Source organism: Perognathus longimembris, chromosome 17 (assembly GCF_023159225.1).
Source record: "Perognathus longimembris pacificus isolate PPM17 chromosome 17, ASM2315922v1, whole genome shotgun sequence".
NCBI lineage: Eukaryota > Metazoa > Chordata > Mammalia > Rodentia > Heteromyidae > Perognathus > Perognathus longimembris.
Window position 1 is genome coordinate 44,491,568 of NC_063177.1, and position 26,859 is coordinate 44,518,426.

General features: G+C 57.0%; 1 protein-coding gene across 1 annotated transcript; it reads right to left on the bottom strand.

The window, feature by feature from the left end:
* Positions 1 to 4,008: 4,008 nt before the first annotated feature.
* On the bottom strand, positions 4,009 to 26,859 carry Scn4a (sodium voltage-gated channel alpha subunit 4). Its single transcript, XM_048366211.1, has 14 exons — positions 26,602 to 26,859; positions 24,830 to 25,003; positions 23,198 to 23,554; positions 17,056 to 17,544; positions 15,062 to 15,197; positions 14,339 to 14,493; positions 13,811 to 13,984; positions 12,782 to 12,904; positions 11,353 to 11,631; positions 10,999 to 11,052; positions 10,663 to 10,800; positions 9,958 to 10,062; positions 8,798 to 9,068; positions 4,009 to 6,987 (listed from the first exon to the last, which is right to left on the bottom strand). Exons 1-14 carry the CDS (start codon positions 26,719 to 26,721, stop codon positions 5,792 to 5,794), a joined length of 3,771 nt encoding a protein of 1,256 aa, XP_048222168.1. The 5' UTR covers positions 26,722 to 26,859; the 3' UTR covers positions 4,009 to 5,791.

Consider the following 26,859-nt stretch of genomic DNA (forward strand, 5'->3'; position numbering starts at 1 on the left):
CCCAGGGGAGGCACCAACTCTCTGAGCACCCTGGGGACTCTGGGAGAGGGCGGCCTCTCGTCCGCTAGGCCTCGCAGGCTGGCGGGGTTCAGGTGTAGACCACACAGCTGGAGTCCTCAGTAGAAGTCCTGGGAGAGAGGCTTCTTCTCATCCTTGGCCTGCTGAGCGGCAGAGCCCCGCCAGCCTTTCCCCCAAGCCACCGAGCAGGACACAAACCCGTCCACGACCACATCGAACTCGGCCCCTCTGTCCCCGACCACCCTCTCACGACAGGAAGCGGGACACTAAGGAAGGCCAGTGTAGAGGTCAAGGGTCAGCTATGAGCCAGGCTGGACATCTGGAGGGGTCCCCAGCAGAGCTTCTCATCTAGGGCCCAGGCAGCTATGTCCAACGTTGGCCTAGTGGAGGAAGGGAGCCACGGAGGTTCTCGAGCGAGAACAGGCCAAAGGAGGCAGCCACTTAGGAAACGTGACCGCTCTCGCTCCCAGGGCAGCGCAAGGGGCTGGGCTTAGGTAAAGATGGCTTAGCATAAAGTCCCCACCAGCCCAGGGGGATCCGTGGAACTGTGAGGGCACGGAAGTGTTGTTTGAAGCTCTAGGGGTCCCGGGAAGGGGCTGGTGTTGGGGAGCCCTCAGGTTCTGAAACTAAAAGGCTCTCTGAGCTGGGGCACCGATGGCTCATGCCTGCAATCCTAGCTACCTAGGAGGCTGTGGGCTGAAGACGGAAGGTCAAAGCCAGCCTGGGCAGACAAATCCCTGAGACTCTCCTCTCCAAGTAACCAGCAAAAAGCCAGAAGTAGAACATTAGCTTGAGAGGAAAAGCCAGGCAAGAGCACCGGGGCCTGAGTTCAAGCCCCAGTGGTCACACACACACACACACACACACACACACACACACACACACCCCAGCTTTCCAGTCAGCAGATGGGATCAGCACTCAAGTTCATCTCATATCAACTTTGTGTCCCTGCTCCCCAGTTCCACACAACCCTTGCCCCTCGGGGAATCTCCCCGTGCAGTGTGCAACTAGTACAGCTGGACGTGGCAAGCGTGCATACCACCGCCTCCACTTGGACTCGGAGTCCTGTCTTCAGGCAGCTCCCTTCCCTTCCTTGTCCTCGGACCCCCCAGGAGAAGATGGAAGTTACATCGTCAGGGTCTCTGTCCCCGTCTCACCATCTTCACAACCCTGTTTCACAAGCAGCCTGTGCGACGGGCAAACTTGCCTGGGTTTAGGGAAGGGGGGGACTCTCTTCCTCACTAGGTGGAGCAGGGTCTGGGCCCCTCACTATCCCGGGTCCACACCGCACCTGACAGGGCGGGGGGCAGCTTCTGAGAAGTGCAGACCAGGGCCTGAACTGTGGAAATTGGGGCCCAGGGGGTTTTCATCCAGAGAACAACTCGTTCTGGCCCGTCCCAGATGTTTTCCATCATTTCCAGATGTTCAGATGAAAAAAAACCACAACACAACATTTCTCTGAAAAGGTGTCAGATGTTCAGCTCATGGAACAAACGGCCTAGGAATAAGAACATCACCTGAGGTCATCGTGGGGACCCTGGGCCCCCCCTTGCTGGTGTTGGGGTAGCTGGAGAAAGACCAGCTCAGGGAGCGGGACAAAGTCCAGATGTCTCCTGTGAGCCAGCTCTGCCCTCCTGAGTCCCTGATGATGGAGGCCTTGGGTAGCTTTGGGGCTCATGTCCCCAAGGCTGGGGGATACTGAGGAAGGCTTGGTGCACACGTGTGGGGTTGTCTGGCCTGTGTGGAGCTGGTTCTGGGGTTCCGGTGACGGTGGGTAGGGGCAGGGGCATTGCTGGGGGGGGGCAGTTGGCATCCTGCACACTGACTGCGTTAGCACGCCCGTGGGAGGGATGCAGATGTGCCCTTTGGACCTCATTCCCATTCATGGCGGGCCAAGGCTTCCAGGAGAGGTGAGCGGCGGGCCCCACATGGCATTGGGGCTATTTGTCACAGTTGGGGCCAGGCTGTTCCCTTACTGGTGACAACAGCGCTGACCCCTGTGCTTGGTTTGTGATGCCCTTTTCCTTCCCAGCACAGAAGAACTCATCGCCACCCCCGCCCCACCCCCAGCTGTCCTGGGCTACGCACCCTACCTCTGGTGCCCCCACCATTCCAGGAAGATAACACCAAAAGAAGGGGCGGGAGGACAGGAGAGGGAAGAGGGGCTCAGGATTAGGGACGCAAGAAGGCAGGGACTCCGGGAAGGAGCCCTGGGCTGAGCGGGGTCAGGTTCCATCCTAGCCCTGAGTGTACCAGCCAAAGCCTGGGAGTCTCCATGTGTCCTTCACTTGGGAGCACGCGGTGATGCGCCAGGCAAGGCAGAGGGGCAAAGTCCATGACTCTGGCATTCAAGGGCCAGCGGCCCCTGATGGGACAACAGCCCACAAAGCGCAGTTTCTCTGCCTCTCATTCTAGTAGCACCAGAAGGACGGCCCTCATGCCTAGGCTCTCAGATCCCAAGCTGCTTCATTCCTCATCTGTGTGAAATAAAACTAATTTCAGTAGCACGTTTGCGCATGTGTGTTCATGAGTTTGGGTGGGGGGTTTGAACTCTGGGCCTGGGGTTCTCCTTTATCTTTGTTGGTCAAGTCTGGTGCTCTAGAGGCTGGGAATATGGCCTAGTGGCAAGAGTGCTTGTCTAGTATACATGAAGCCCTGGGTTCGATTCCCCAGCACCACATATATAGAAAAGGCCAGAAGTGGCACTGTGGCTCAAGTGGCAGAGTGCTAGCCTTGAGCAAAAAGAAGTCAAGGACAGTGCTCAGGCCCTGAGTCCAAGGCCCAGGACTGGCAAATGTAAAAGAAAACAAAAAGTCTGGTGCTCTAACATATGAACAACACTTCCACTTCTAGCTTTCTTGCTGGTTAATTGGCGACAAGTCAATGGCCTGGGCTGGCTTTGAACCACGATCCCCAGATCTCAGCTTCCTGAGTAGCTAGGATTATAGGCATGAGCCACCAATACCCAGATAACATATTAGGGCTGTATGACACAAAGCCATCTTGGGTCCTTGGAGAGGTGGAAGAGGGAGCTCTGAGTGTGTGTGTGTGTGTGTGTGTGTGTGTGTGTGTGTGTGTGTGTGTGTGATTTTTTTTTTTAATAATTTTGTTTTTGTTTATGTGGTACCATGGAGCTGAACTCAGGGCCTCAGAGTGCCCGGCAAGCACGCTACCCCCTAAGGCCCACCCCAGCCCCGCGTGTGATTTTGAGACAGGATTTGATGATACTTGTCTCCTGCCTAGTGTTTTGCCTTTTTTCTTCTGCCATTGGAGGCTCAGGGCTGCAGCAGCATCAGGCCAATGAAGAGAGGCCCAGAGGAGGCGAGGAGAAACAAAATGAGCAGAACCCTGATCTTCAGGATGGAGATGGGAACCTAAGTGGGCTCAGGAAACCCTCAGGATACGGAACACCCCCCTCCACCCGCCGAGAACTTGGGAGTGGAGCCCTCGAGCAGACAACTGAAGGCCATCTTAGGGGAAGCCTGTCTCACGCATGCCCCACATGCCCCTATCTTGGAACCTCGGGCAAAGGGGCGGGGGGTACAGACACCCTGGAAGGAGGAAGCCTTCATAAGCTCGGAGGAACTCAGCCCTGGGTCTCAGACCCATGACAGGGCATCGCCTGGACTTGCAGCCACATGTGCTGTGTGAGAATGCCCTGTCACAGCCCGTGGCCCTGGGCTCTCTGGGGCCGGGGGCAGCCCTCCGAGCCCCGCAGGTGCCTTGAGGTCTCTGGCTTCTGAGGGCAGAGGTCAGGGCCACAGGACCCCACGAGTATTTCCTGGGCACTGCCCGTTGGTGAGAGGAGGGGCATGAGGATGGGCAGGCCTTCTCCTCTTCCTTCTGCAGCATCCTCCAGGGGCTCCCCGGCATCGAGCCCCCCACTGCATGGGCCAAAGCCTGTGGCCCTTGTGTCTCCCTGCCGCTCTCAGCCCTCGCCCCAAAGCACACGGGGGGGGGGTCGCAGAAAGGAGAAATCCACACAGCAGCGGCACCCAGGGAGGGTTTATTGTAAGAACTGTACAAAGAAGCATGTCCACCAGCCTGGTGCGGGGCTGCTCCCCCACACACACACCCCCCGCACCCCGGGACAAGGCAGGAACGGGTGTGAATCTGTCTGGGAGGGGGCCAAACCCTGCCCATCCCTTCTCTGAAGTGGGTTCCCAGCATGTGGAGAGCGCCCACTGGGAGGCTGCTGAGGCTGTGGGGTCACGTGGGGCGGGGCCCAGGCAGGGAAGGCCGAGAAGCAAGTACTGAGCCGGGGGAGGCTGACCCCTGCGGGAGTCACCCCAAGAAAGGTCAGGCTCCACAAGGAAAAGGATGGGGCTGAGGATGAGGAGCAGGAATGGAAGCAGAGGGAGGGAGGGCGGCCGGAGGGAGGGGACGGCTTACACAGGTGCACAGGTGCACCCCAATGTCAAGGTTTTGCTGCTTCCTGAGTTTTAGGCAAATGAGACACAAGAAGAAAACGAAGAGGAACTTAGCCCAATAGGAGAGTGTGTGCAAACCTTACCACGTGTTTACACTCACTCCAACGCTCATAGCACACTCGTCCCTATTCAGGCACATTTACACAAATAGGACTATACAGAACACACACACACACACACACACACACACCAGGGACAACACTCTAGTGTGCACTGACACACAGAGAAACAAAGATACTGAGACATGCGTGCATATTTAGTCACCTCTACACAGAGGCTCGCCACACAGCTGTCCTCCAGGCCTAGAAGCACACGCGCAGTGACCGAACCCAGAGACCCCTGAGCAGAACGTTCACATCCTTCTTTAAACCTAGCCGCCATCCTCTGGGAGCCAACCAAGCCCGCGGCAGCCATGTCCACCAGAGCATGCGCAGAGCCGGCAGAGCTAGCTTTCCAGGCGGGAGGAAGCTGGAGCCTCCGCTGCTGCCCGCCCCGGGGCCAACACGCGAGTCCACGCGAGCTCACCTCTAGCATCCTTAGGTCACATTTTTGAGGAGGTGGGGAAGGATGACGAGGGAGGAAGGGATGGGGGGTGAGGGGGGGTGATAAGAAGGGAGCGATCTCCGCAGCTTGCTGGGGTACGAGCAGCCCTGGTGGTGTAATGAAGGTGTGGGGAGGGGAGAGAGGAAAGCGCCCAGACCCCCGGCGTCTCCACGCCTCAGGCCGAGTGGATCCGGGCAGCAGGCAGGGCCCAGCCTGTTCTACCCAGTCACCATTCCTAGACAATGGCAGGTCCCGGGATCCCTCTGCTCTTCCCCCGAGGGCCAGCCCAGGGGCCCGACATGGCCCCGCCAGATGCCTCAGGATCCAGTATTCATTTCCAGAGGAAAAACAACAACAACCAGGGAATTCCTGAACTGGCAGGGGAAATTTGTTCCCCCCCAGAGCCAGAAAGGGAGGGGCTGGCTGAGCCCTGGGGAAGGGCACCCCACTCCTGAAGTGAAGACTTGGCTCTGTCCAGGCTGGATTTGAGGGGGGCACTGGGGTGGACAGGACGGCCGCCGTCTTCATCAGAGGCTGGCCCCTCCCGTTCTGCCCCCCCCCCCCCCAGGCCGGGGCAGTGGCAACAGAGCCCCAAGGAGGTAAGAGGAGGACCTTGGAGATGGCAGCACCATTCCCTTGGCCTAAGTGTCAGCCCCGGCCTGGCCAACTCCTGGCCCCCACAGAGAAGCTGGATGCACCCCCAAACTCAAAAGCCCGCCCCCTTGTCCTGCACACAGGCCCCCTCTGGGGGGCGCTCCAGGCCTGTGCCAAGGCTCAGCTGGCCGCTCGGATGCTGCCCGCTAGACAAGAGACTCCTTGACCCCTGGGCGCACCGCGTGTCCTGCTGGGGGGGCGGGGGAGGGGGGCGCGGCGGTGTCGGGGGGGCTGGCCCCCGTGGAGCCCCCGGCCTCGCCCCGACTCTGGCCGCCGTGCTCGCCGTCCTCGGGGCCGTACATCTTGCTCATGGCGCTGGCGATGAGGCCGGTGCTCTCGGGCGCGCCGCGGGCGTCCTGGCCGTGGCGGTGCAGGTAGGCCGCTTGCTTCACGGAGCGCTGCAGCAGGTGGCGGCGGTAGGCCCTCTGGATCTTGGTGGCGCACACCTCCTCCTGCTTCCTCTTGAGGGTGGTGGTGATGGGCTCGTAGGAGACCTTGGAAGGGTTGGCCGCCATGAACTTCTCCTCCATGGTCTGCTTGAGGGCGTCCATCTCCCCGGAGTCGCCCAGCACCTCCTTGGTGAGCGCGAAGAGGATGTCCAGGCAGTGGATTTTGTCCCCCGGCACCATGGGTAGGTCCAGGGTGATGAGCTTGATCTTGTTGGGCTTGGCGATCCTCAGCGGCTCCTGTAGGGTGTCCACGAAGTCGGAGAGGCGGCTGTAATCGATGAACTGTGTGGCGTCCGGGTCAAACTTCTCCCACGTCTCGTAAAACATCTCGAAGTCATCCTCACACAGGGGCTCGCTGCTCTCCTCCGTGGCCACGTTGAAGTTCTCCAGGATGATGGCGATGTACATGTTGACCACGATGAGGAAGGAGATGATGATGTAGCTGCAGAAGAAGCAGATGCCGATGGACGGATTGCCACAGTCACCCTTGACACTGGTGCCGGGGTTCTCCAGGGTGGGGTCGCAGTCTGGGGGCCCGCTGTTGAGGATGGGGTTCAGAAGCCCATCCCAGCCAGCTGACGTGGTGATCTCGAAAAGACAGATGATGCTGTTGCCGAAGGTCTCGAAGTTGAACATGTCATCGATGCCCGACTCTTTCTTGACGTAGGCAAAGTTGGACATGCCAAAGATGGAGTAGATGAACATGACGAGGAAGAGGAGGAGGCCGATGTTGAAGAGGGCGGGCAGTGACATCATGAGGGCGAAGAGCAGCGTCCGGATGCCCTTGGCGCCGCGGATGAGCCGCAGGACACGTCCAATCCGCGCCAGACGGATCACACGGAACAGCGTGGGCGACACGAAGTATTTCTGGATCAGATCTGAGAGCGCGAGGCCTACAGGGAGGAGGGGCAGGGGCAGGGGTGGGCACGTGTGGCTTTGGCTGGGCTCTCCCCGAGTTCTTAGGGGTCCCCAGTGGCTACTTCATCTTGTCAGCTGGAAATGGGACATACTCAGGTCCTGGGCACTGCCCCTTTGCTTTTGTGCTTAAAGTTAGTGCTCTACCACTTGAGCCACAGCTCCCGATCTTGTCAATTGGAGATAAAAGTCTCATGGACTTTCCTGCCCTGGCTGGCTTTGAACTGCAATCCTCAGAGCTCAGCCTCCTGAGTAGCTAGAAGGTAGCTCATAGGTGTAATCAACAAGCACTGGGCTCTGATGGCAGGGTGGGGGGAGGGGTGATTCTTAAGGCTGTTTGCAGAGGGCATTAGCGAGAGGGGGTGAGGTAGAGAATAGCCATGTGACTCCAGGCATGCCATTTGTTTGTGACTCAGTTTCCTCATCTGAAGAATGGGAATATACAGTAGCCAGCTCATGGCATTGCTCTGAGGAACAAGCAGGACTACAGAGTGTGTAATACAGTGCAAGGCATCCGGGGACTGCTCAGTAAATGACGCCCAGTTACATCATGGCCCCTGCTCTTCTTGGTGCAGATCCTGCTTACGCTTTTGACTCTGAATGTGGGCACTAGTACACATCCATTGCTCAGGGCAATGCATTTCTTGGCATGTGCTGGTGTATGCATGGGTGTCAGGCTACCTGCGAATATCACACACATTTGTGCATAAAGAATGAAGAAAGCCAGGTGCTGAGGCTCACAGCTATAATCCTAGCTACTCAGGAGGCTGAGATCTGAGGATCGAGGTTCAAAGCCAGCCCAGGCAGGAAAGTCCATGAGACTCTTATCTCCAGTGAACCACCAGAAAATTGGAAGTGGTGCTGTGGCTCAAGGTGGTAGAGTTCTAGCCTCGAGCACAAGAGCTCAGGGACAGCGCCCCAGCCCTGAGTTCAAGCCCCACTACTGACAAAAAAAAAAAACAAAAACAAAAAAAGAACAAAGGATGTAAGATGCTGGGAGCTCACATCTGTGATCCTAGCTACCTGGGAGACTAAGAACAGGAGGATTGTCATTCAAGAGCTGCCAGGATTAGAAAGAACAAAGGCCACAGGACTCCTCAATGGAGGAAAAGTGGAACCTAGTGGAACATGCCTGTGGTCCCAGCACCTATGGGAAACCTAAAATAGTCAGATGCAGGCTTAGACCATGTCTAGGTGGAAAACGCGTGCCTGTCCTAAAAATAACTGGTAAAAACCAGGGCTGGAGGCATGACTTAGCAGTCAAGACTACCTGCCTGGGGGTGGGGGGGCACGCAGAGGGAACATAGCTGGCAAGCCAGGAGAGGTGATGTGTACCTGTAATTGCAGCTGTTTGGGAGGCAGAGGTAGGAAGATCAAGAGTTCAGGGCTACCTTGGGCAAAGTAAGGGCCTATTTCAAAAACAGGCTCCAGCCTGTAATCCCAGCTACTTAGGGGTTGGAGATCAAGGGACCACGGTTGAACATAAAAGTGGGTGGCACTCCACCTCAGCCAGTGGGCAGGCATATTGGCACGCAGTGGGGAGCACCCTGGCTGAGCCCAGCGTGTGCCTGGGTTGTTCCAGCAGCAAAGGGAAACGCAGACAGGGGTGGGGGTGGGGTACTGCAGTCCCCTAGCGTGAAAACAACGCGGAAAGGGAAAGCGTGGCAGGGACACCCATGAGTGTCGGTGTAGCCGAGTGTGCCAGGTGCACCAACAGGTGTGTTTGCCCAGCGCTGGCCTCCCTACGGGATGGAGGGGTTCACCCCAGGGCTGCCCGGGCCAGCTCACCCACGATGGACAAGATGACCACCACGAAGTCGAAGATGTTCCAGCCGATGGTGAAGTAGTAGTGGCGCAGCGCGAACATCTTGAGCACGCACTCCCCGGTGAAGATGATGATGAAGACCATGTTGATATTGTACAGGATGTCTATCTTGAGCTCGCTCTGGTCGTCTGTCTCCACCATCATGGTGACCATGTTGAGACAGATGAGGATCATGATGGTGATGTCGAACACCTGCTTCGTCACAAAGTCGTACACCATGCCCTGGATCTTGTTCTGCACACGCGTCCCAGCAGCAGCACGCACGCACGTGGGCATGGCGGTGGAGAGGGGAGGAGAGGAGGGGAAGAGAAGGGAGGGAGAGAGGGAGGGCGTCAGGGCTGGTGGTAGGATCAGCCATGCAAGGCAAGGAGCACTTCACTCTGGGGGTCTGTGGGCGTTCCCTCCTCCTTCTGGAACTTTCCTTCCCTCCAGCTCCTCTAGTCCTCCTTTCATCCTCCTCTCAAAGTCACTGTTCCCTGGACATCCTCCCCCAACCCCTGTCAGGGCCTCTGCCCTGGGGCCACCGAATGTCACAGGTGAAGGTGTGGGTGGCCACAGGGGCCGTGCAGGGCCAGTGAGAGGGATCTGGCAGCAATGCTCCGGCTATGGTGCCACTCCCTGCGGGCGGACTGGCCTCACCCAGGGGCAGGGCCTGGCAAGCAGCTGGCCCCAGGCCACTCCCATCAGCCCCCCCCCCTGCCCCGGGCAGGAGCCCACCAGGCCCTAGGCCACTCCCATCAGCCCCTGGGGGCAGGAGCCCACCATGCCACAGGCCACTCCCATCAGCCCCCGCGGGCAGGAGCCCACCAGGCCCCAGGCCACTCCCATCAGCCCCCGCGGGCAGGAGCCCACCAGGCCCTAGGCCACTCCCATCAGCCCCTGGGGGCAGGAGCCCACCATGCCACAGGCCACTCCCATCAGCCCCCGCGGGCAGGAGCCCACCAGGCCCTAGGCCACTCCCATCAGCCCCTGGGGGCAGGAGCCCACCATGCCACAGGCCACTCCCATCAGCCCCCGCGGGCAGGAGCCCACCAAGTCCCAGGCTACTCCCATCAGCCCCCTCGGGCAGGACAACCCCTCGAAGGCAGGAGCCCACAGCACAAGAGCCCCGGAGAGCTGGTACCTGGGGCCGGGGGATCGGCTTCTGGGGCTTCTTGGAGCCGAGCTTCTTCATGGCATTGTAGTATTTCTTCTGTTCTTCTGTCATGAAGATGTCTTTCCCTCCAAAGTATAGTGGGATAGGGTCTATAAGGCCGGGGAGGGGTCCACTTCTCTATCCCTAGGACCCTTTTCCTCTGGTGCCCCCCATAAACCAGTCCCCACCCCGAAGCTCCCACTTCCTGGAGTCCCCAGAGAGGCCAGACATGAAGGGATGGGGAGAGGAAGAATGAGTTAACTGGGAGGGGCTTCCCGTCTGAGAAGGGAGATGGGGGTGGCAGAAGGAAGGGGGCGCATTCCCCATTTCAGGCCAGTTTCCAGCAGTGTCTCACTGGGTCCTTCGAATGATTAAGCTCGTTGTTATTTTTGAGACAGAGTCTCACTCTGTAGCCTCAAACTCAAGATCTTGGGCCTCCTTCGTGCTGGGACTATAGATAGGTGTCCCCCCCTCCCCCCTCCCTTCCGGCTCATCCATTTCGTTTGCTAGACCAGCAAAGCGAGTTTCAGGAGGACCGCGTCACCATGTAAGGTCCCCCGGCGGATTTGGTCCAGCCTCACTGTCTCAGTGACCTGCGACACGGGGCTGGCGGCTACAGGAAGGAATGGGGGGGGCGGGGGCAAGGCGAGGGGGGGGGAGGCTGGAGATGCAGGGGGTGGGCCAGATACTCATCTTCTTCTTCTGCTGGTTGAAGTTGTCAATGATGACGCCGATGAAGAGGTTGAGTGTGAAGAAGGAGCCGAAGATGATGAAGATGACGAAGTAGAGGTACATGTAGAGGTTCACCTCATACTGCGGCTGCTCCTCCTTCTGCGAGGGGCCGGGGTGCACAGTGGGACACAGTGTGAGGGATCCACAAGCTTCCTCCCTGTGCCCCAAGGTATCCCCGAGGTACTGCAAGCCAGAGCCCCCACCCCACCCCAGGCTGATGGGGCTCCTGGGACGGCAGCCCGTGCGGTGTCTCGGTCCCCGTCTTTCCCCAGCAGGGTCTCGGTGAGCCGGACTCACCTCCCGGGAGTCCACAGCCGCGTACATGATATCCATCCAACCCTTGAAGGTGGCCTGAGACAGTGCAGTGGGGGAGGGGGGTGAGAGGAGAGGAGAGGGCCGCCTCTGCTTCCACCATCCCAACCCCCCTCCTCTCCCCTCCCCAGCCTGGCCTCCCTCCTCAGAGGCCAACTGCCCACACCCCCCCCAATCCCGAGGCGGGTGCCACATGGGGACCAGAGAGACCTAGACGCCACCTCCATGTCCTACAGCCATTGCAAGCAGGGCGGGACTCTTCACAAGCAGAGGCGGTAGACTGAGGCACAGGGAGAGCCACGCCCAGTTCCGAGCAAGGCCAAGGGGGCTGACACTCACCACCTGCAGGAGCGAGAGGTAGCCCAGACCCACATTGTCGTAGTTGACCTTGACGTTGAGCCAGCGGACCTGGCCCGTGTGCATGAGGCTTTCGCACTGTGACTTGTTGTTGACCTCCGAGATGTCGAACCTCTCCGAGGTGGTGGTGTTGATGCAGTAGTAGAACTTTCCAGCAAACAAGTTGACGCCCATGATACTGAAGATGAGCCAGAAGATGAGGCAGACCAGCAGCACGTTCATGATGGAGGGGATGGCTCCCAAGAGGGCGTTCACCACCACCTGGGGGGGACCAGGGTGGGGGGTCATGGTCAGAGCCCTTTCCAGGCTTCTGGACGCCTCCCTGGGGGATCAGGGATGGCCCTCAGGAAGGAGGGCCTCTCTAGGGGAGAAGCCATCTGCTGGGGTGTATGTCGGGGGGGGGGGGTGAGGGGCAGGGCTGGGAGCTGCTGGTCTGGGGGGTGTGGAGGGCTCTCTGCTTGGCTGGAGCCACCAGGCAGAGTGGGGGACACCGGGCTTCTTTGGAAATAGCCACGTCATGGGCCACCAAGCAGGACACAAACACTTCGCTTCATAGGAAACTCTGCCCACATGAGCCGGCCCCTGATCATCGGCTCATGCCTTGAGTGATGGAGAAACAGAAAAGGTAGCGAGAAGAGAGGCCATCACAGTGGGCCAGGCATCAGGGCCTCAAGGGCTGGAGCTTTGTTCCCATCATCCCCCGCCACATAGACTCGCCAAACTGTTCTAGTCAATTGCCCCCCTTTTGAAGGAGGAGTAAGATGGTGACCTTCAGACAGAACTAGTTGATGCGGGAAGTCTAAGGGACCCAGGGGTGCTCCACTCTTGGTTAGTGCTCCACTCAAGTATGTGGTTATCAACAGGGTTTCCCCCTTGCGGGGGACAGGAGGCCTGGGCCCTGGCATTCGCAGGCCTCTTGCTGCACAGGAGGAAGCCACAGGGGTCCCTGTGGACGAGGTCTGGTTCCCAGCAGGCCTCCCCTGGCTGGGGATGTCCAGTTGATCTTGCCCGGACCCAGTGTTTACCTGTCACTTCCGCTCCCAAGGGCCTCTAGGGAATCTTCTCTTAATTGACGTCCCCAAGCTCAAGGGAAGTCTCTCAGCACAACCCTGAACTCAAGGTGGGGGCAGGATCAGAGCTGAGGCACAAGCATCTTCATACTTGTTCAGGTTTTGGGGCCCTGGGGGACCCCAGTCTGAGGTGACATCCATAAAGCCCACAGGTCTGCTGGCCTTGTCCAGCCTTGAAGCCGTCTGTGCGCTGAGACGGCCTCTGCTGCCCCCCAGTGGTGGTGGAGAGGAACTACTCTGCCTGCTCCAGTGGTACCAAGACAAGTATCTCTCCACCATCTGTCCTATGGACCCTTGCTCCCCAACCCAAAGCCATCCTCAGGAGCCCCCTCAGTACCTACCCTCATGCCCTCAAATCGAGACAGCGCCCTTAGGGGACGCAGGGCCCGCAGCGTGCGCAGAGATTTGATGGCTCCCAGCTCTGAATAGCCCAGCCAGTTGGCTACCAGGCTGATGATGGAGACCTGCAAAAGAAGGGATGCCTGATCAGGAAGTCTGGGGTCCTGGCCTCCCTACCCAAGCTCAGGACACAGCTCCTGGAGACAGCCCCCTGCGGGAGGGGGCCTTCATGTGTTCACAGCTCCTGTTGTTGTTTTGTTTTTAACAGTGGCACTGGATAGCAGAAAGAACAGCCCCGGGCCCGATCTTAACCCCTAGAGCGTGGACCCACCTCAGCGATGTCACCGGTTAATTGGAGATGATGGCAAATGGAAGGGACTGTGCGCCCGTCTAAGGCGACTCACACCTATAATCCTAGCTACACGGGAGGCGAAGACCCAAGACTCCAGGTTTGGATCCAATCTGGGCAAGTAAATCCATGAGACTCTTATCTCCAATAAGTCAGAAGTGGAGTTGTGTTTCAAGTGGCAGAGCACCGACCTTGAGCAAAAACTCTAAAGGACAGTGTCCAGGCCCTGAGTTCAACCCCAGTACCCATTTAATAAAAGGGAAAAGGTGTTAGAGGCGTGGCTCAGTTGGTAGTGCATGAGCCAATGAGCGAAAGTATCAGGAACTGAGTTTGAGTCTTGATCTCAGATCCCCCCTCCCCCCACCAAAAAGAGGATGTGAAAACCCTCCACCCATATTGGCAGGGTTCATAAGGAGCCCAGGCCTGTCTTCCCCACAGGACAAAGGCAGTCCCCCCCCCCCTCTCTCTCTCTCTCTCTCTCTCTCTCCCTCTCTCCCTCCCTCCCTCACTTGCTTCTGTGGGCAGCAATGATCAGGGTGGGGGTAGGGTTGTCTTTCTCTCCACATGTTCTCAGACAGGTCTGACCCCGCCCCCCCCCCCCCCCCCCGCGCCAGGCCCTGGGCTCTTTAAGCTTCTTTGCCATGACAGCCTGGAGATGGGGGGGGTGGGGAGGCTCACTCACATCCACGATGAGGAAGTCGAGCCAGCACCAGGCATTGGTGAAGTAGACCTTGAAGCCGTACGCCACCCACTTGAGCAGCATCTCCAGGATGAAGATGTAGGTGAAGACCTTGTCGGCGTACTCCAGGATGGTCCGGATGACGCGCCGCTGCTCGATGTAGATGTCCTCGAAGGCCTGGGGCGGCAGCACGACCCGCAGGTGGCCCGGGGCCCAGGGGCTGAGGCGGCAGCGCATCCCCTTCCCTGCCTACGGCTGCTGGAGTCTGGCATGAGAGCCAGATTGGGGGCGTCCCCTCCCCATCATGGAAGCGACTGGCTTCCGAGCGGAGCCTTGCTTCTCGATTATCTACGGAGGTTGCACAGTGACACACGTTCTCTCCCAGCCTAAACCCCAAATTCCCAGGGGTCACCACCTCCCCACAGATCAGAGGTGCATACAGTGGCGGCCCATGGAACAAGGGCTGGGGACAGGAGGGCCCTAGGAGAGCCCGGCCCTTGCCCTCCCCGGCCCCCCTGGGGTGGCACTTACTAGAGCCCCACTGCTGAGCAGAATCATGAAGACGATGAAGGTCTCGAACCAGTTGTGCTCGACAATCTTGAAGCAGGCCCTGCGGAGGGTCCACCACTTCTTCCCGCGGCCCTGGGAGATGTCCACATAGAGGCAGGGGCACCGCTGCACACAGGCTGCAGGGCGGGGCATGCGCTGTGGTCACGGGCCTGGGGCTGCCTCAGGACGCCCCCAGACCCCCGCCGCACCTCCTCCCCAGCCCTGGCTACCCCTGGCTCCCATCGGAGGCTCGTGCCCACCGCCCACCCGACCCACGCATCGGGTATGGGGCAGGGATGGACACCCAGAAGAAAGGCAACTCTGAGCCGGGCACCAGCGGCTCACGCCTGCGATCCCAGCTAGGCGGGTGGCTGATGGGAAGATGGAGGGTTGAAGCCAGCCTGGGCAGACAAACTGGAGGGACTCTTATCTCCAGTGAACCACTGAAAGGCCAGAAGTGGAGCCATGGCACAAGAGGCAGAGCACCAGCCTCGAGTGAAAAAGCAAAGGGGCAGGGCCCAGGCTCTGAGTTCAAGCCCCAGTACCAGAGCAGAAAGAAAAAGAAAGGGGGGGGAAGGGGAACTGCAAGTAGGGGCTCAGGACTCGAGCTGCCCCCACCCTCTGCCACCTCTCCCCCAGGCAGGCCTTTCTCTGGGCCAGGGAGGTCCCCCAGGCCAGGTGGGGGGCGAGCCCTACCACCCTCACCTTCAGTGAAGCACTCTTCGGGCTGCTCCCCCTCGGGGTTCTCCTCGGCCTGCTCCGCGGGGTCTTCCTCGGGGGGCTTGTAGTCAGCAGTGCTGCAGACCGAGGAGTTCCCATCGTAGAGGGGCTGTGGGGGCTTCTGGGGGGGACGACACAGAGGCATGTGACCCCAGGGCCAAGACTCCCCCAACCTCCCACCAGGTGGCGCAGGATGTGAGAGCAGAGGGAAGAAAGCATTCATTCATTCATTCATTCACTCACTCAGCCCTATGCAGAACCCACACTGTGCCCCTGCTGATGAACCACTGACAGAAATGGCCTCGGTCCTCCCTCCTGCCACTTGTGGCCTGGAAAAGGGCAGTAAGGGCCTGAGGAGACAGGTGAGGACTTCCGGTAGAGGAGGAGGCTGGGACAGGAGCTGGGGTCTGAATGACTTATGGGTGGGGGGGGCTTAGCCAGCGGAGTCCTAGGAATCAAGGGGACAAACTGGAAAAGCTACCAGAAGGTTCTAAGGCAGGGGCGGGGGCAGGTCGGGGCAGGACGGAGCTGGGCTGCGTAGCCCACAGGGAACAGGTATGTGGCGCATCTGTGCTTTCCACCCCCAGGGGCTGCTTGGGATCCAGAAAGGATGGAAACTTTTCCCGGCCAAGGCCCCAGCTGGGCGCCTTGGGAACCTGATCTGGGTGGGGGCAGGGTGGGCGCTGCTGCTGGGGCTGGCCAGGCCTCCTCCCCCTGACCAGCGCTCCCCCAGGACAGCTTTCCCATGCTACCTCCCCTCCCCAAGGGGCGCGTTTCATGGCTGGGGATGAGGCCCCTGAAGAGGAAATGGACAGCCTGGAGGGGTAGGGGGTTGGGGGTGCAAGTCTGTTTCCAGTACCATGGATCAGAAAATGGGGCGAGTGAATCTCGTTCCCAGTTGATAGAAATGGAAACTGAGGCACGCTGACTGTTAGGTCAGCTAGGGCATGTGCTGAACTGCTTGCCCACTGTGCACTGGATGCTCATGGTCACCCTTGGAGTTGTGTTCACCGCCCCCCCCCCACCCGGGGCTCCCCTCCTTCTGGGGCCTGGTACTCTAGCTGAGCCCCTCCCCCCGTCAAGTTCTTCATACCGAGGTCCAGGCCGGTGCCACGTTTCCAGGGGTATTTATAGCATGGCAGGCACTTGACCCCTTGGTAAGCCAGCTTGCTACTTATTTGGGGAGAATCAGGAGTCAAGCGATTTCAGGGCAAAGGTCATTAGGCTCCAGTCCTCAGGAGGGCCAGGGTTGGTGCGGTAGGCAGGGCTGGTGTGGTGGGCAGGGCTGGGCCCTGTCCTGGTACAAGCTGGGTGAGGGACTCCGCATCAACTCCCCCGGGAACTCAGGAAGTGTCCCTGTTCTAGTCTCTGGAGGTGACCACTATCTGCATCTCAGTCCCCCCTTACCCTCAAAAGGGAGGGGCACAAGGAGGGGACCTTGGCCTAGGAGTAAGGGCCCTGTATGGGCTGGGTGGGTCAGGGCTCCCGCCTGAGGCTGTTTCTGTCCCAAGTTCCAGCTGGATCCAGCACCTGGGCCCATACCAGGAGGCAGAGATCAGCCTTGGGGGCAGTGGGGTGGGGTACACACAGAATTAGCTGGCTAGAGCCAACTTGACAGGGGCTTCAAGCCCAGAGGGACATTTAAGAGAGAACCTCAGTGGTTCCAGTCCTGGAGCGAGGTGCCGCAGGTCAGGGACCCTGCTCAAGAGCGCCCCTTGCTGGCGAGAGCAGGCCAGGTGGAGGTTTGGTATGGCGGATCCCTGAGCTCACGTTAACAGTACCAAGCACCTCCTATGCGCTTTGCACACAGTATGTCATAGAATGCTCGCGACACCCTAAGGCAGATACGCTTAGCCCCATTTTACAGATGGAAAGACTGAGTGTCGGATAGGATTTTGGGCTGGCCCTAGATCACAACGTGAAGCCAGGCCTCTCTGGCGCTGTCCCTCCGGCTGGATTCTGTCTGTGGAGGGACTCACCTTGCTGTCCTCAGGCTCTGAGAATGTGTCGGTCTCTTCCTCGGTGGGCATCTCCAGATCCGACTCCTCCGAGGCGATGGGCACCTGGATGGTCAGGTAAGGGTTGTTGATGAAGTTGAGGTGGTCCAGCTCGATGTTGGTAGGAGTGCCATTAGCCAGGCCCACGTGGTTGAGGATGTGATTGTCCTTTTTCAGGTCCTTGTCCCCCTCATCAGGAGGTAGCTCCTTCTTCTCATCCTCAGGGGGGCTGTCCCCAGTCTCTCCAGCCTCTCCGGTGCCGCCGGGCTCCCCTAGACTGAGCATTATGTCCTTGGGGCTCAGCACCTTGCCGCGCAGCAGCCCCAGGAGGAAGGTCTTGGCGAAGCCAATGCCCCATTTGATGCGCCCGATGGCGATCTGCAGGTTGTTCATCTCGCCGTCCTCATCCGAGGCTGCCAGGCTGTCGGCGCTGAAGGAGCTCAGCAGGAGAGCCAGGAACAGGTTCAGGACCTGGAAGCAAGAGTCGGGGGACCCTCAGGCCAGCCTCCAGCCCCCTGCCAGCATGAGTGAGGGTTCTCACGTGTACACATCAGACCTGCACATGCTGGGCATTTAAGACGTCACCTAGCCGGATGTTTACAACTGCGCCGGAAGGGGCGGGCTGTTATTAGACCCACCTCGCAGATAGGGACACTGAGGCTTGAGCCCGGGAGAGGGCTCTGTGGGGCGGGGTTTGGGGAGGAACCTGGGGACTGAGGCTCTTTCCTGGCTCTGCCTTCTACCTGCTGTGTCAGGAAATAGAAAACAGGACTCAAGGGCTGGGGATATGGCCTAGTGGCAAGAGTGCCTGTCTCATATACATGAGGCCCTGGGTTTGATTCCCCAGCACCACATATACAGAAAACGGCCAGAAGTGGCGCTGTGGCTCAAGTGGCAGAGTGCTAGCCTTGAGCAAAAGAAGCCAGGGACAGTGCTCAGGCCCTGGGTCTAAGCCCCAGGACTGGCCAAAAGAAAACAGGACTCAAGTGTCTACGTTTCTTGAACTCACTGGGAATCTTCATCTTTGAGTCTTCCTTTCCTCATCTATTAAGGGAATGGTTTAGTGGAGCCAGGGGTCCCCCTGTGCTCAGCTGCGTCTGGGGTTCCCTACCCCACCTACTCCCGCGGCCATCCCTACGGCAGGCATTTAAGAGGCTGCTGGTCACCCCCGCCCCCCCCCACCCATCTTTCATGCCTTATTCTCTGGGGCAGTGGTTACTGAGCCCTGGCCATTGCTGGTTAGAAGTGTACATTTTGAAAATATGCTGCTTGGTTCTGAATCCTAATGTTTTTGTGGTATTGGGGTTTTGAACTTGGGTCTTTGTGCCTGTTAGGTAAATGCTCTTACCACTGAGCCATGCCTCCAGCTCTGATCTTTTGGCCAGTTGTGGGACGTAAACTCAGGGCCTGGGCTCTGTCCCTGAGCTTTTCTGTTCAAAGCTAGCACTCTACCACTTCCAGGTTTTCTGGTGGTTAATTGGAGAGAAGAGTCTCGTGGCCTTTCCTGTTTGGGCTGGCTTTGAACCGTGATCCTCAGATCTCAGCCTCCTGAATAGCTGGGATTACAGAGCCTGGTTTTGCTTGTTATTTTGAGGAAGAGTGTTGCTTCCTGTGCCAGGGCACAATCCAGCAATCCACTTATGCTAGGCTTTTTTTCTTTTTGCCAGTCCTGGGGCTTGAACTCAGGGCCTAGGCACAGTCCCTGAGCTTCTTTTGCTCAAGGCTAGCGCTCTACCACTTGAGCCACAGCGCCACTTCTGGCCTTTTCTGTTTATGTGGTGCTGAGGAATCAAACCCAGGGCTTTATGCATGCTAGGCAATCACTCTAGCACTAAGCCACATTCCCAGTCCTAGGCTTTTTTTTTTTTTTTTTAATTCTCAGATTAAAAAAATTATCTTGGGGCTCGGAATGTGGGTTCGATTGCTCAGCACCACATAAACAGAAAAATCTGGAATTAGTGCTGTGGCTCAAGAGGTAAAGTGCTAGCCTTGAGCAAAAAGAAGCCAGGGACAGTGCTCAGGCTCTGAGTTCAAGCCCCTGGACGGGCAAAAAAAATTTTTTTAAGTAGTTGTATGAAAAGGTTTTAATGGAACGTATCAGTTTGTGAGTACAATGCACCTTGATTAATGTCACCCCTTCCATTATTCTCTCCCATCTCCACCAATGCCACCTACCCTCAAGTTTGTTAGGCTTTTGTCATAGCTAGGATAATAGGTGCACACCACCGTTTCCAGCTCTTCATTGAGAAGGGGATCTCACAAACTTTTTTCTGCCCAGGCTGGCCTTAAACCATGACCTCAACAATCTCAGATCCCTTCTCCCCCCAAGCAGCTGAGATTATAGGCATGAGCAACTGGTGCCCATCGTATTTCAGCTTATTTGTGTGTGTGTGTGTGTGTGTGTGTGTGTGTGTGTTTCTATCTTTCTGTTTGTATGTATCTCCCAAGGCATGTTGCTTCACTGTGCTACACCTCAGCGTTCTCACTGGTAAAATGGGGATGATTACATTACTCACATTGTTACAACTGTTAAGAAGATCAACATAGTAGGTGCTTAACGCACTGACTGTTCTTACATTAGCAAGACTGGAACACTGAGCAGGGTCCATGGAAGAGCCTGAGTTGCAATGAGGCCACCTTGGCATTTTATAGCTCAAGAAACAGAAGGTAGCATTATTCCTCTTAGGACAAGACGACATAGCCAGGACTGGAAGTCAGGGTCACCCAATTTTAGAGACCATCATTTACTTAGAAGACGGTGTGAACAATATCCCCGGAGATGAGCTATGGCTCTTGCGTCCACAGGCCCACATGCTGCTGGGTGGTGGGAGGCAGGTGAGGCTAGCTAGGGTGCAAGGGCCTGTCTCCTGTCAGCCAGAGGAGTAGCCAGGTCTGTACTGGGAGTCCTGAAGCAGGCATACCTGTGTGAGAAGCTCATAGGTGTCACTCTATCGCCCTGCCCTTGACTGTCGTCTCCCAACGTTTCGGCCCTCTGGCTTAACCAGTGCCTCCAAGGTCTTTCTCTCATTGCCTTCCCTATCACATTATCACAGTGTATTTAAGAAATATTAAAATCCTTTTGGGGAGGGGTTTCCACCCTGCCCTGTCCTCTAGCTCCCTCTCTGCCTCGACGCCCCCCCCCCCCCATATTTACTGGTCTTTCTTCTCCCTGTCTGCGAGGGGGAGGGGGAGACGCCCAGTTGCCAGAAACACATCTGAGATGGGAATTAGCTGCTCTCTGGGTCAGCAGGGTTTGCACACGGCTCCTGCTGAGGACAGAAATAGCCTTTCAGGCAAAGGAGGGGGTAGAAGAAGGGAGGGAAGGGGTCATGTTCCTCCGAGAGGTGGGGTACCTACACCCTAGTCACTTCCTCTTCTTCGCAGTAGCCCAGAGGAAGTGAGCAAGTGCAGGGGTGCAGAGGGCACAGGTCCTTGTGCTCCCTGGCAGGGTGCCCTGTGCCCTCTGGCCGGACACCTGCTTCTCTGTGGCCTTGTGGGGGTGACTGTCATCAGGGCTGCCTCCCTGGGCCGCTCCACTCCCTCTGAGCAAACTAAGAGAGCCACAGAGGAGGGTGGAGAAGGTGCCTATGCGCATGCGTGCGCATGGAGGAGGGAGGGTTCACAGAGGCAGTTCAGCGCAGTGGTTGTTGAATCTGGAGCCATACTCCTTGGCCTCAAATTCTAATCGAGTTACTGACTTAGTTTCCTGAGCTTCTGCTTCCTCATCTATGAGGCTGACGAAGCAGCTAGCCCCTCCCCCGGGGCAGTGCTGGGGACCCCGTGGGTGCACTCCCATGACAAACTCAGAGTGCTGGGCAGAGTGAAGCCAGAGGTGACGTCACTACAATGGCTGCCCTTGTAAATAGTGTGGTCCCTAGAGATCTAGGCTTCAGTCCCAGCTCAGGTTCTCTAGGCACTGCCTGCCTCACAGGGTCGTTTGAGAGGATTAGGGATGAGATACAAAAAGCCCTGGGCATTGACACTAGCACATGGCATAAGGCGGGGAGCCCATTAATAATACAGGGGCACCATGCCAACAGCTGGTAACTATCCCCTAGCCAGGGGTATCTCATCAATGTTGGGAGCTACCAATTGTCTTTCTTTCTTTCTCTTTTGCCAGTCCCGGGACTTAAATTTAGGGCCTGGGCACTGTCCCTGAGCTTCTTTTGCTCAAGGCTAGCACTTGAGCCACAGCTCCACTTCCGGCTTTTTCTGTGGTGCTGAGGAATTGAACCCAGGGCTTCATGCATGCTAGGCAAGCGCTCTACCACGAAGCCACATCCCCAGCCCCAACTACTAATTATCTTACAACAATTATGAATACCAGATCACCTGCCTGTAACCTCTGAACTTGCCCGGGCTATGCACAGCACCCCCCATTTTCCAGATGAGAAAACCAAGGCCCAAGGAGGTTACATTTCTTGCTCAAGGTTTCTCAGTCCACACGTGGCAAAGTGAGGGCTCAAAATGTTTCCAGAAAAGATAGAATGACCCCCTCCGCCCCCCCCCCCCCATGGTTTCAGTCACTTCAGATCCTTAAACTTACAAGTTCTGCTCAGAGTCTCTGACACCCCTATCACGCTTCTCCTATTGTCCAAGAGTTTGGGCCCGGACGCCTTGGTCATCTCTTTCTGACTCCCTCAGATGCTCCCTCTCAGGGAGCACGGGCCAGGGTGCTCCTCTGGAGCTGTCCCACATGTGCTCCTCCCACTGCGGTGACACCCCTCCCCCATCTGTCCCTGTCCCCCCCCCCCCTTCCCCCACTGCCGGAGCTCAGCGATATCTGAGAAGCACTGACCCAGCAGCCCAAAGATTCCTCAGGCCTTTGAAGAACGTGGGGACGTGCGTGCGTCTTCCACCCTGTTGCCCAGAGTGGTGCCGGCCACCACAGGGGACAGCTGGGCACTGCACCATGGAGCCGGACTAGAGTGGCCCTGCCCCCTCCGCAAGTATGGGCGGTGCTGGGGGTGGGGGGAAGGGCCGTCACCACAGAACCAGGCCGCAGGCCCCGCCCCCTCCTCCTGAGTGCCACAGGAAGGAGCCGGAGGGGTGCAGTTTATGTCATTGCTGGGTCCTCTCAATGCCAAGCCTGATGCGTTTTCCCACAGCCTGGGCCTCCAGGCCCAGAACGGAGGAGGGTAAGAGGGTGAGCGTGAAACAGTCTTGGTTGTCATAGAGACAGAAAGCTCCTACACTCCTGCAGTCACCTGCCAGGTCTTAAACTTACACTTAGGGACTTAGCCTTGACCTTGGGGCCAAGAAGCTAAGGGTCCTGGCACCACCTCACACCGAGCCTTTCTGCACACTGGCCAAACAATTGGCCCAGGATCCTGGGAGGTTCCTATTCTTTTTCTCCCACATGACAGAGAACCAGCCTGACTAGAGCTGGTGGTGGGTTCAAAGTCACACAGACGATGATGAGGGAGCTGGGATTGAAATTTCGGATTGTCTGAATCCTGATCACTTTGCAGCCTACAGTGTGGCCCCTGGAGCAGAGGTGTCGTGCAATATCAGGTTGTCTGGAAGGGTGGGATCAGGATCTGTTTTTAAGAAACTCTCAGTGGTTCTTCTTCTTTGTAATGGAGGTTTGAACTCAGGTCTTCATCCTTGTTAGGAAACAGTTCTACCACTTGATCTGTGATCTCCAGACCTTTTGAATTTAGTTGCTTTACAAATAAGGTCTCACTTTTTGCTCAAACTAGCCTGATGTATTTATGCTACTGGAGCTGGGGTGCACAGAAATGCACCCCCATGCCCAGCTTGTTTTGTTAACTGGAGATAAGAGTCTCATAGACTTTCCTGCCCGGACTGTTTTTGAACCTCAACCCTCAGCTCTCAGCTTCCCGAGTAGCTAGGATTATAGGCATGGGCCGCCGCACCCAGCTCTCCCAGTGATTCTTAAACAGGTTAGGATTTGAGAATCGCTGGGTAAAGTCCTATACAATTCCATGTTAGAGGGTGGGAGGTTAAGGCAGAAAACTTCTAAATACCAACAATCCATACAGTTTGCCCTACTGGAAACCAGGCCCTCAGACAGCAGGCTGACATAAAGAGAAGCGGAACTGGACACCCTACGTCACTTCCTGGCAGAGCGCAGGGAAGCCACGCAGCCGGTCTCACTCACCACCAGGTTGCCGATGACCATGACCATGAGGAAGACCGTGAGGCACATGGCCTGGCCGGCTACCTCCATGCAATCCCACATGGTCTCGATCCACTCCCCACACAGGATGCGGAAGACGATGAGGAAGGAGTGGAAGAAGTCATACATGTGCCAGCGGGGCAGGCTGCAGTCCGAGGCGATCTTGCACACGCACTCCTTGTAGCTCTTGCCGAACAGCTGCATGCCCACCACGGCGAAGATGAACACGATGATGGCCAGCACCAGGGTCAGGTTGCCCAGCGCCCCCACCGAGTTGCCGATGATCTTGATGAGCATGTTGAGTGTTGGCCATGACTTGGCTAGCTTGAAGACCCGCAGCTGCCAGACAGAAAGGGGCAAGGACAAATGAAGCCGGAGGACCCCCTGCTCCCCCACCCCCACCCCAGGGAGCCTCAGAATTGTGAGACAGAATGACTTTGAATAGCCTGAAGCTACCGTTTGTCTCTCTATTAAATGGGATTCCACCTCTTGCTATTCATGTGTGTTGAAGAGAGAAAAAAAGCCATCAAAATGAATTCCAGGAAACGGAAACTAGAGGTATTTTTTTTCTTTGTTGTTTCTATTCTTTTTGTTCATTTATCTATCTTTGGGAGTGTAATGGGAGGTACAGAAATGGTCGGACAAAGGGCAGAAAAAATACAGCAGTTGTACTCACTGAACACTATGTTGAAAATGAACTATACAATTTGTGGGTGGGGAAGAACTGGGAGAGAAGGAGGGAAGGGGCAACTGTCTGAAAAGAAATGTACTCATTACCTGACTTATGTAGCTGTAACCCCTCTGCACATCACCTTTACAATAACAATTTAAAATTTTAATTAAAAAAATAAAGAGAGAGGGGCTGGGAATATAGCCTAGTGGTAGAGTGCTTGCCTAGCATACATGAAGCCCTGGGTTCGATTCCTCAGCACCACATATATAGTAAAAGCCAGAAGTGGTGCTGTGGCTCAAGTGGCAGAGTGCTAGCCTTGAGCAAAAAGAAGCTCAGGGACAGTGCTCAGGCCTTGTGTCCAAGGCCCAGGACTGGCAAAAATAAATAAATAAATAGAGAAAAGTGTTGGGTAATGGCGGCTCATGCCTATAATCCTAGCTACTCAGGAGGCAAAGATCTGAGGATCACGTTTTAAAAACAGCCTGGGCAGAAAAGTCTGTGAGATTATCATCTATTAACCAGCAAAAATCTGGAAGTAGAGCTCTGGCTCAAGTGGTATAGTGCCAGCCTTGAACAGAAAAATAACCTAAAGGAAAGCACAAGGCCCTGAGTTCAAGCTCCAGTACTGGCACATGCACATACACCACACACACACACACACACACACACACACACACACACACACACACACACAGAGTGTCTCTCCTAAAGAGATGAAAGCAAAAGAAATGATGCTGAAATACTCAGCCAGATTGAAAAAAAAGAAGAAAGAAAGAAATGAAGCTTTAACAGCCCCCACACCCCAATGTCAGCCCTATGGGCTGAGGAAGGAGGGCTCTCTTTCCCCCAGTTTATGGGTAAGGGCAAAGCGGCACACGCAGGGCAGCGGCACTTTCTGAGGCCTCTCCTCCTCGGCCTGTGGCCCTGAGGGCATGGCATACCAGGCGGAAGGAGCGGAGCACGGACAGCCCCTGCACGTTAGCCAGGCCCAGCTCCACCAGGCTGAGGGTGACAATGATGCTGTCAAAGATGTTCCAGCCCTGCTGGAAATACTCGTAGGGGTCCATGGCGATCAGCTTCAGCACCATCTCAGCAGTGAAGATACCAGTGAAGACCTGCGGAGTGGAGGGGTCTCTGTCACAAAGCCTCCTGGGACACAGGGCCTTGGGAGCCTCCCAGCCCACTCCCACCCAAGAGAGAGAGCCCTGAGAGAGACAAACGGCCCGTGTGTGAGTGACAGGTGCAAAAACCATGTCACAGGCAGAGGCGGGTACAGCACAGAACCATTCCGATCCATTTCTGGCTTTGTGATTCTAGGCAAGTTACTTCTTAGATCCGGACTTCACCAAGGGCTGGTTCACAGTGACCTCATTAATGTCCCCCTCGCATTTAGCTAGGAGGGGCTATCACACTCATTCCACAGATGGGCAACTGAGGCTCAGAGATGAGAACCCAGATCTCAGTTACGCCACTCTGTTTCAGGTGCTTACTTCAGGCTTTCTACCTATGTGCCCTAAACCTCTCGGTTCAGCTCCAGGACCTAGCAAATTCTGTCGGACTTGCTGTGTAGCGGAGGCGAGGAAAGGGCACATTTAATGAGCAGAAGGCTGATGCTGCCTGATTCCAAAGGCTGTAGAACCTCTGAAAGCACCCTGGGCCTGGCCCCTCTCCTGTCCGGCGCCAGCTGCCCTAGATCCCAGCCTGCCTGGGCACATACTGGGCCCCTCCCGGGAGCTGTCTCTGGCCATAGCAGGTGCCCAGATAGCAACACAGCGCGGGCAGGCATTGGACAGACAGGAGGGCCCTTCCCAGGGCGCATACCATGGCAGCTGTGTCATGCATCTAGAGCACGCTCCTTCCTATCCAGACGGCCTAGCCATAGCTGCTGTGGGCACCTCCGTGGGACAGATGTTCCTGTCTCCATGACTAGGGAGTCCAGGGCCCAATCAATTCTCATTCTACCCACTGAGGCTTGGTCCTGTCCCAGACCCCACATCTCTGCTTCCCCAAGCTTGCTTCTCCTAGGATGTGGAAGCATCTTGCTCATTTGCCATCCAGAAAAAAAAAATATATATTGAGAAGGGGGATTGGGTGGGGTGGGGCCAAGCTGGGGAGGAGGAGGTGGCTTTTCCCTTTGTTAGGCTCCACTGGGGCTGGCAACGAGGTGATAATGCTTCTAATGGGCAGGGATAAGCGGGAGGATCAGAGCATGTCAACAATAGCAGAGCAGCAAAAGGCTGCGGGAGGGAGCGGCCTGCCCAGGCTGGAGGAATGGGGGGGTGAGGGGGGTGAGGGACACACTCTTCCTCCAGGGCATCCAGGGTGAAGCGGGGTGCTTGGTGCCCCCCCCCAGTATAGCCATATGTTCTCACTCCACGCTCCCTTGGTCACTGTCAGACCCATGACAACCTATGGAAGTGGAGAGACTTGTCACCTGTGGCGTGTGGCCCCAAGCCTGTGGGATTCTGATCTGAAGAAGCCCAGGGCCTCGCTCTGCCTGTACTACTCCAAATACCCTGAACCCCCAACTACATACCCTGCGGGTCCCCCTATGTGCCTTCCTGGTATAATTCACACCCCTCTATGCTGGGAAAACTCTGGCACTCCAGTAGTGCCCCAGATTTCCAGATAGCCTGGACAGTCCTGTAAGGTTCTGCTGACCCTCTCCTATCCTGCCCCCAAATGATCGTCTTCCCCCTCATCCCCTCCCTACCAGGTTGCCCACAGAGAGCACGTTGTCAAAGTGCTCCGTCATGGGGTAGTGCTCCATGGCCATGAAGAGGGTGTTGAGCACGATGCAGATGGTGATGCCCAGGTCCACGAAGGGGTCCATGACGATCAGGTGGATTATGTGCTTGAACCTCACCCACGGGGCACAGCAGTTCCAGATGAGCACTTTGTGTGCGCACTTGTACCACCACGGCGGGCACTTCTGGTGGGCCTCTTCCAGCTCTGAGGGTGGAGTTAGAAC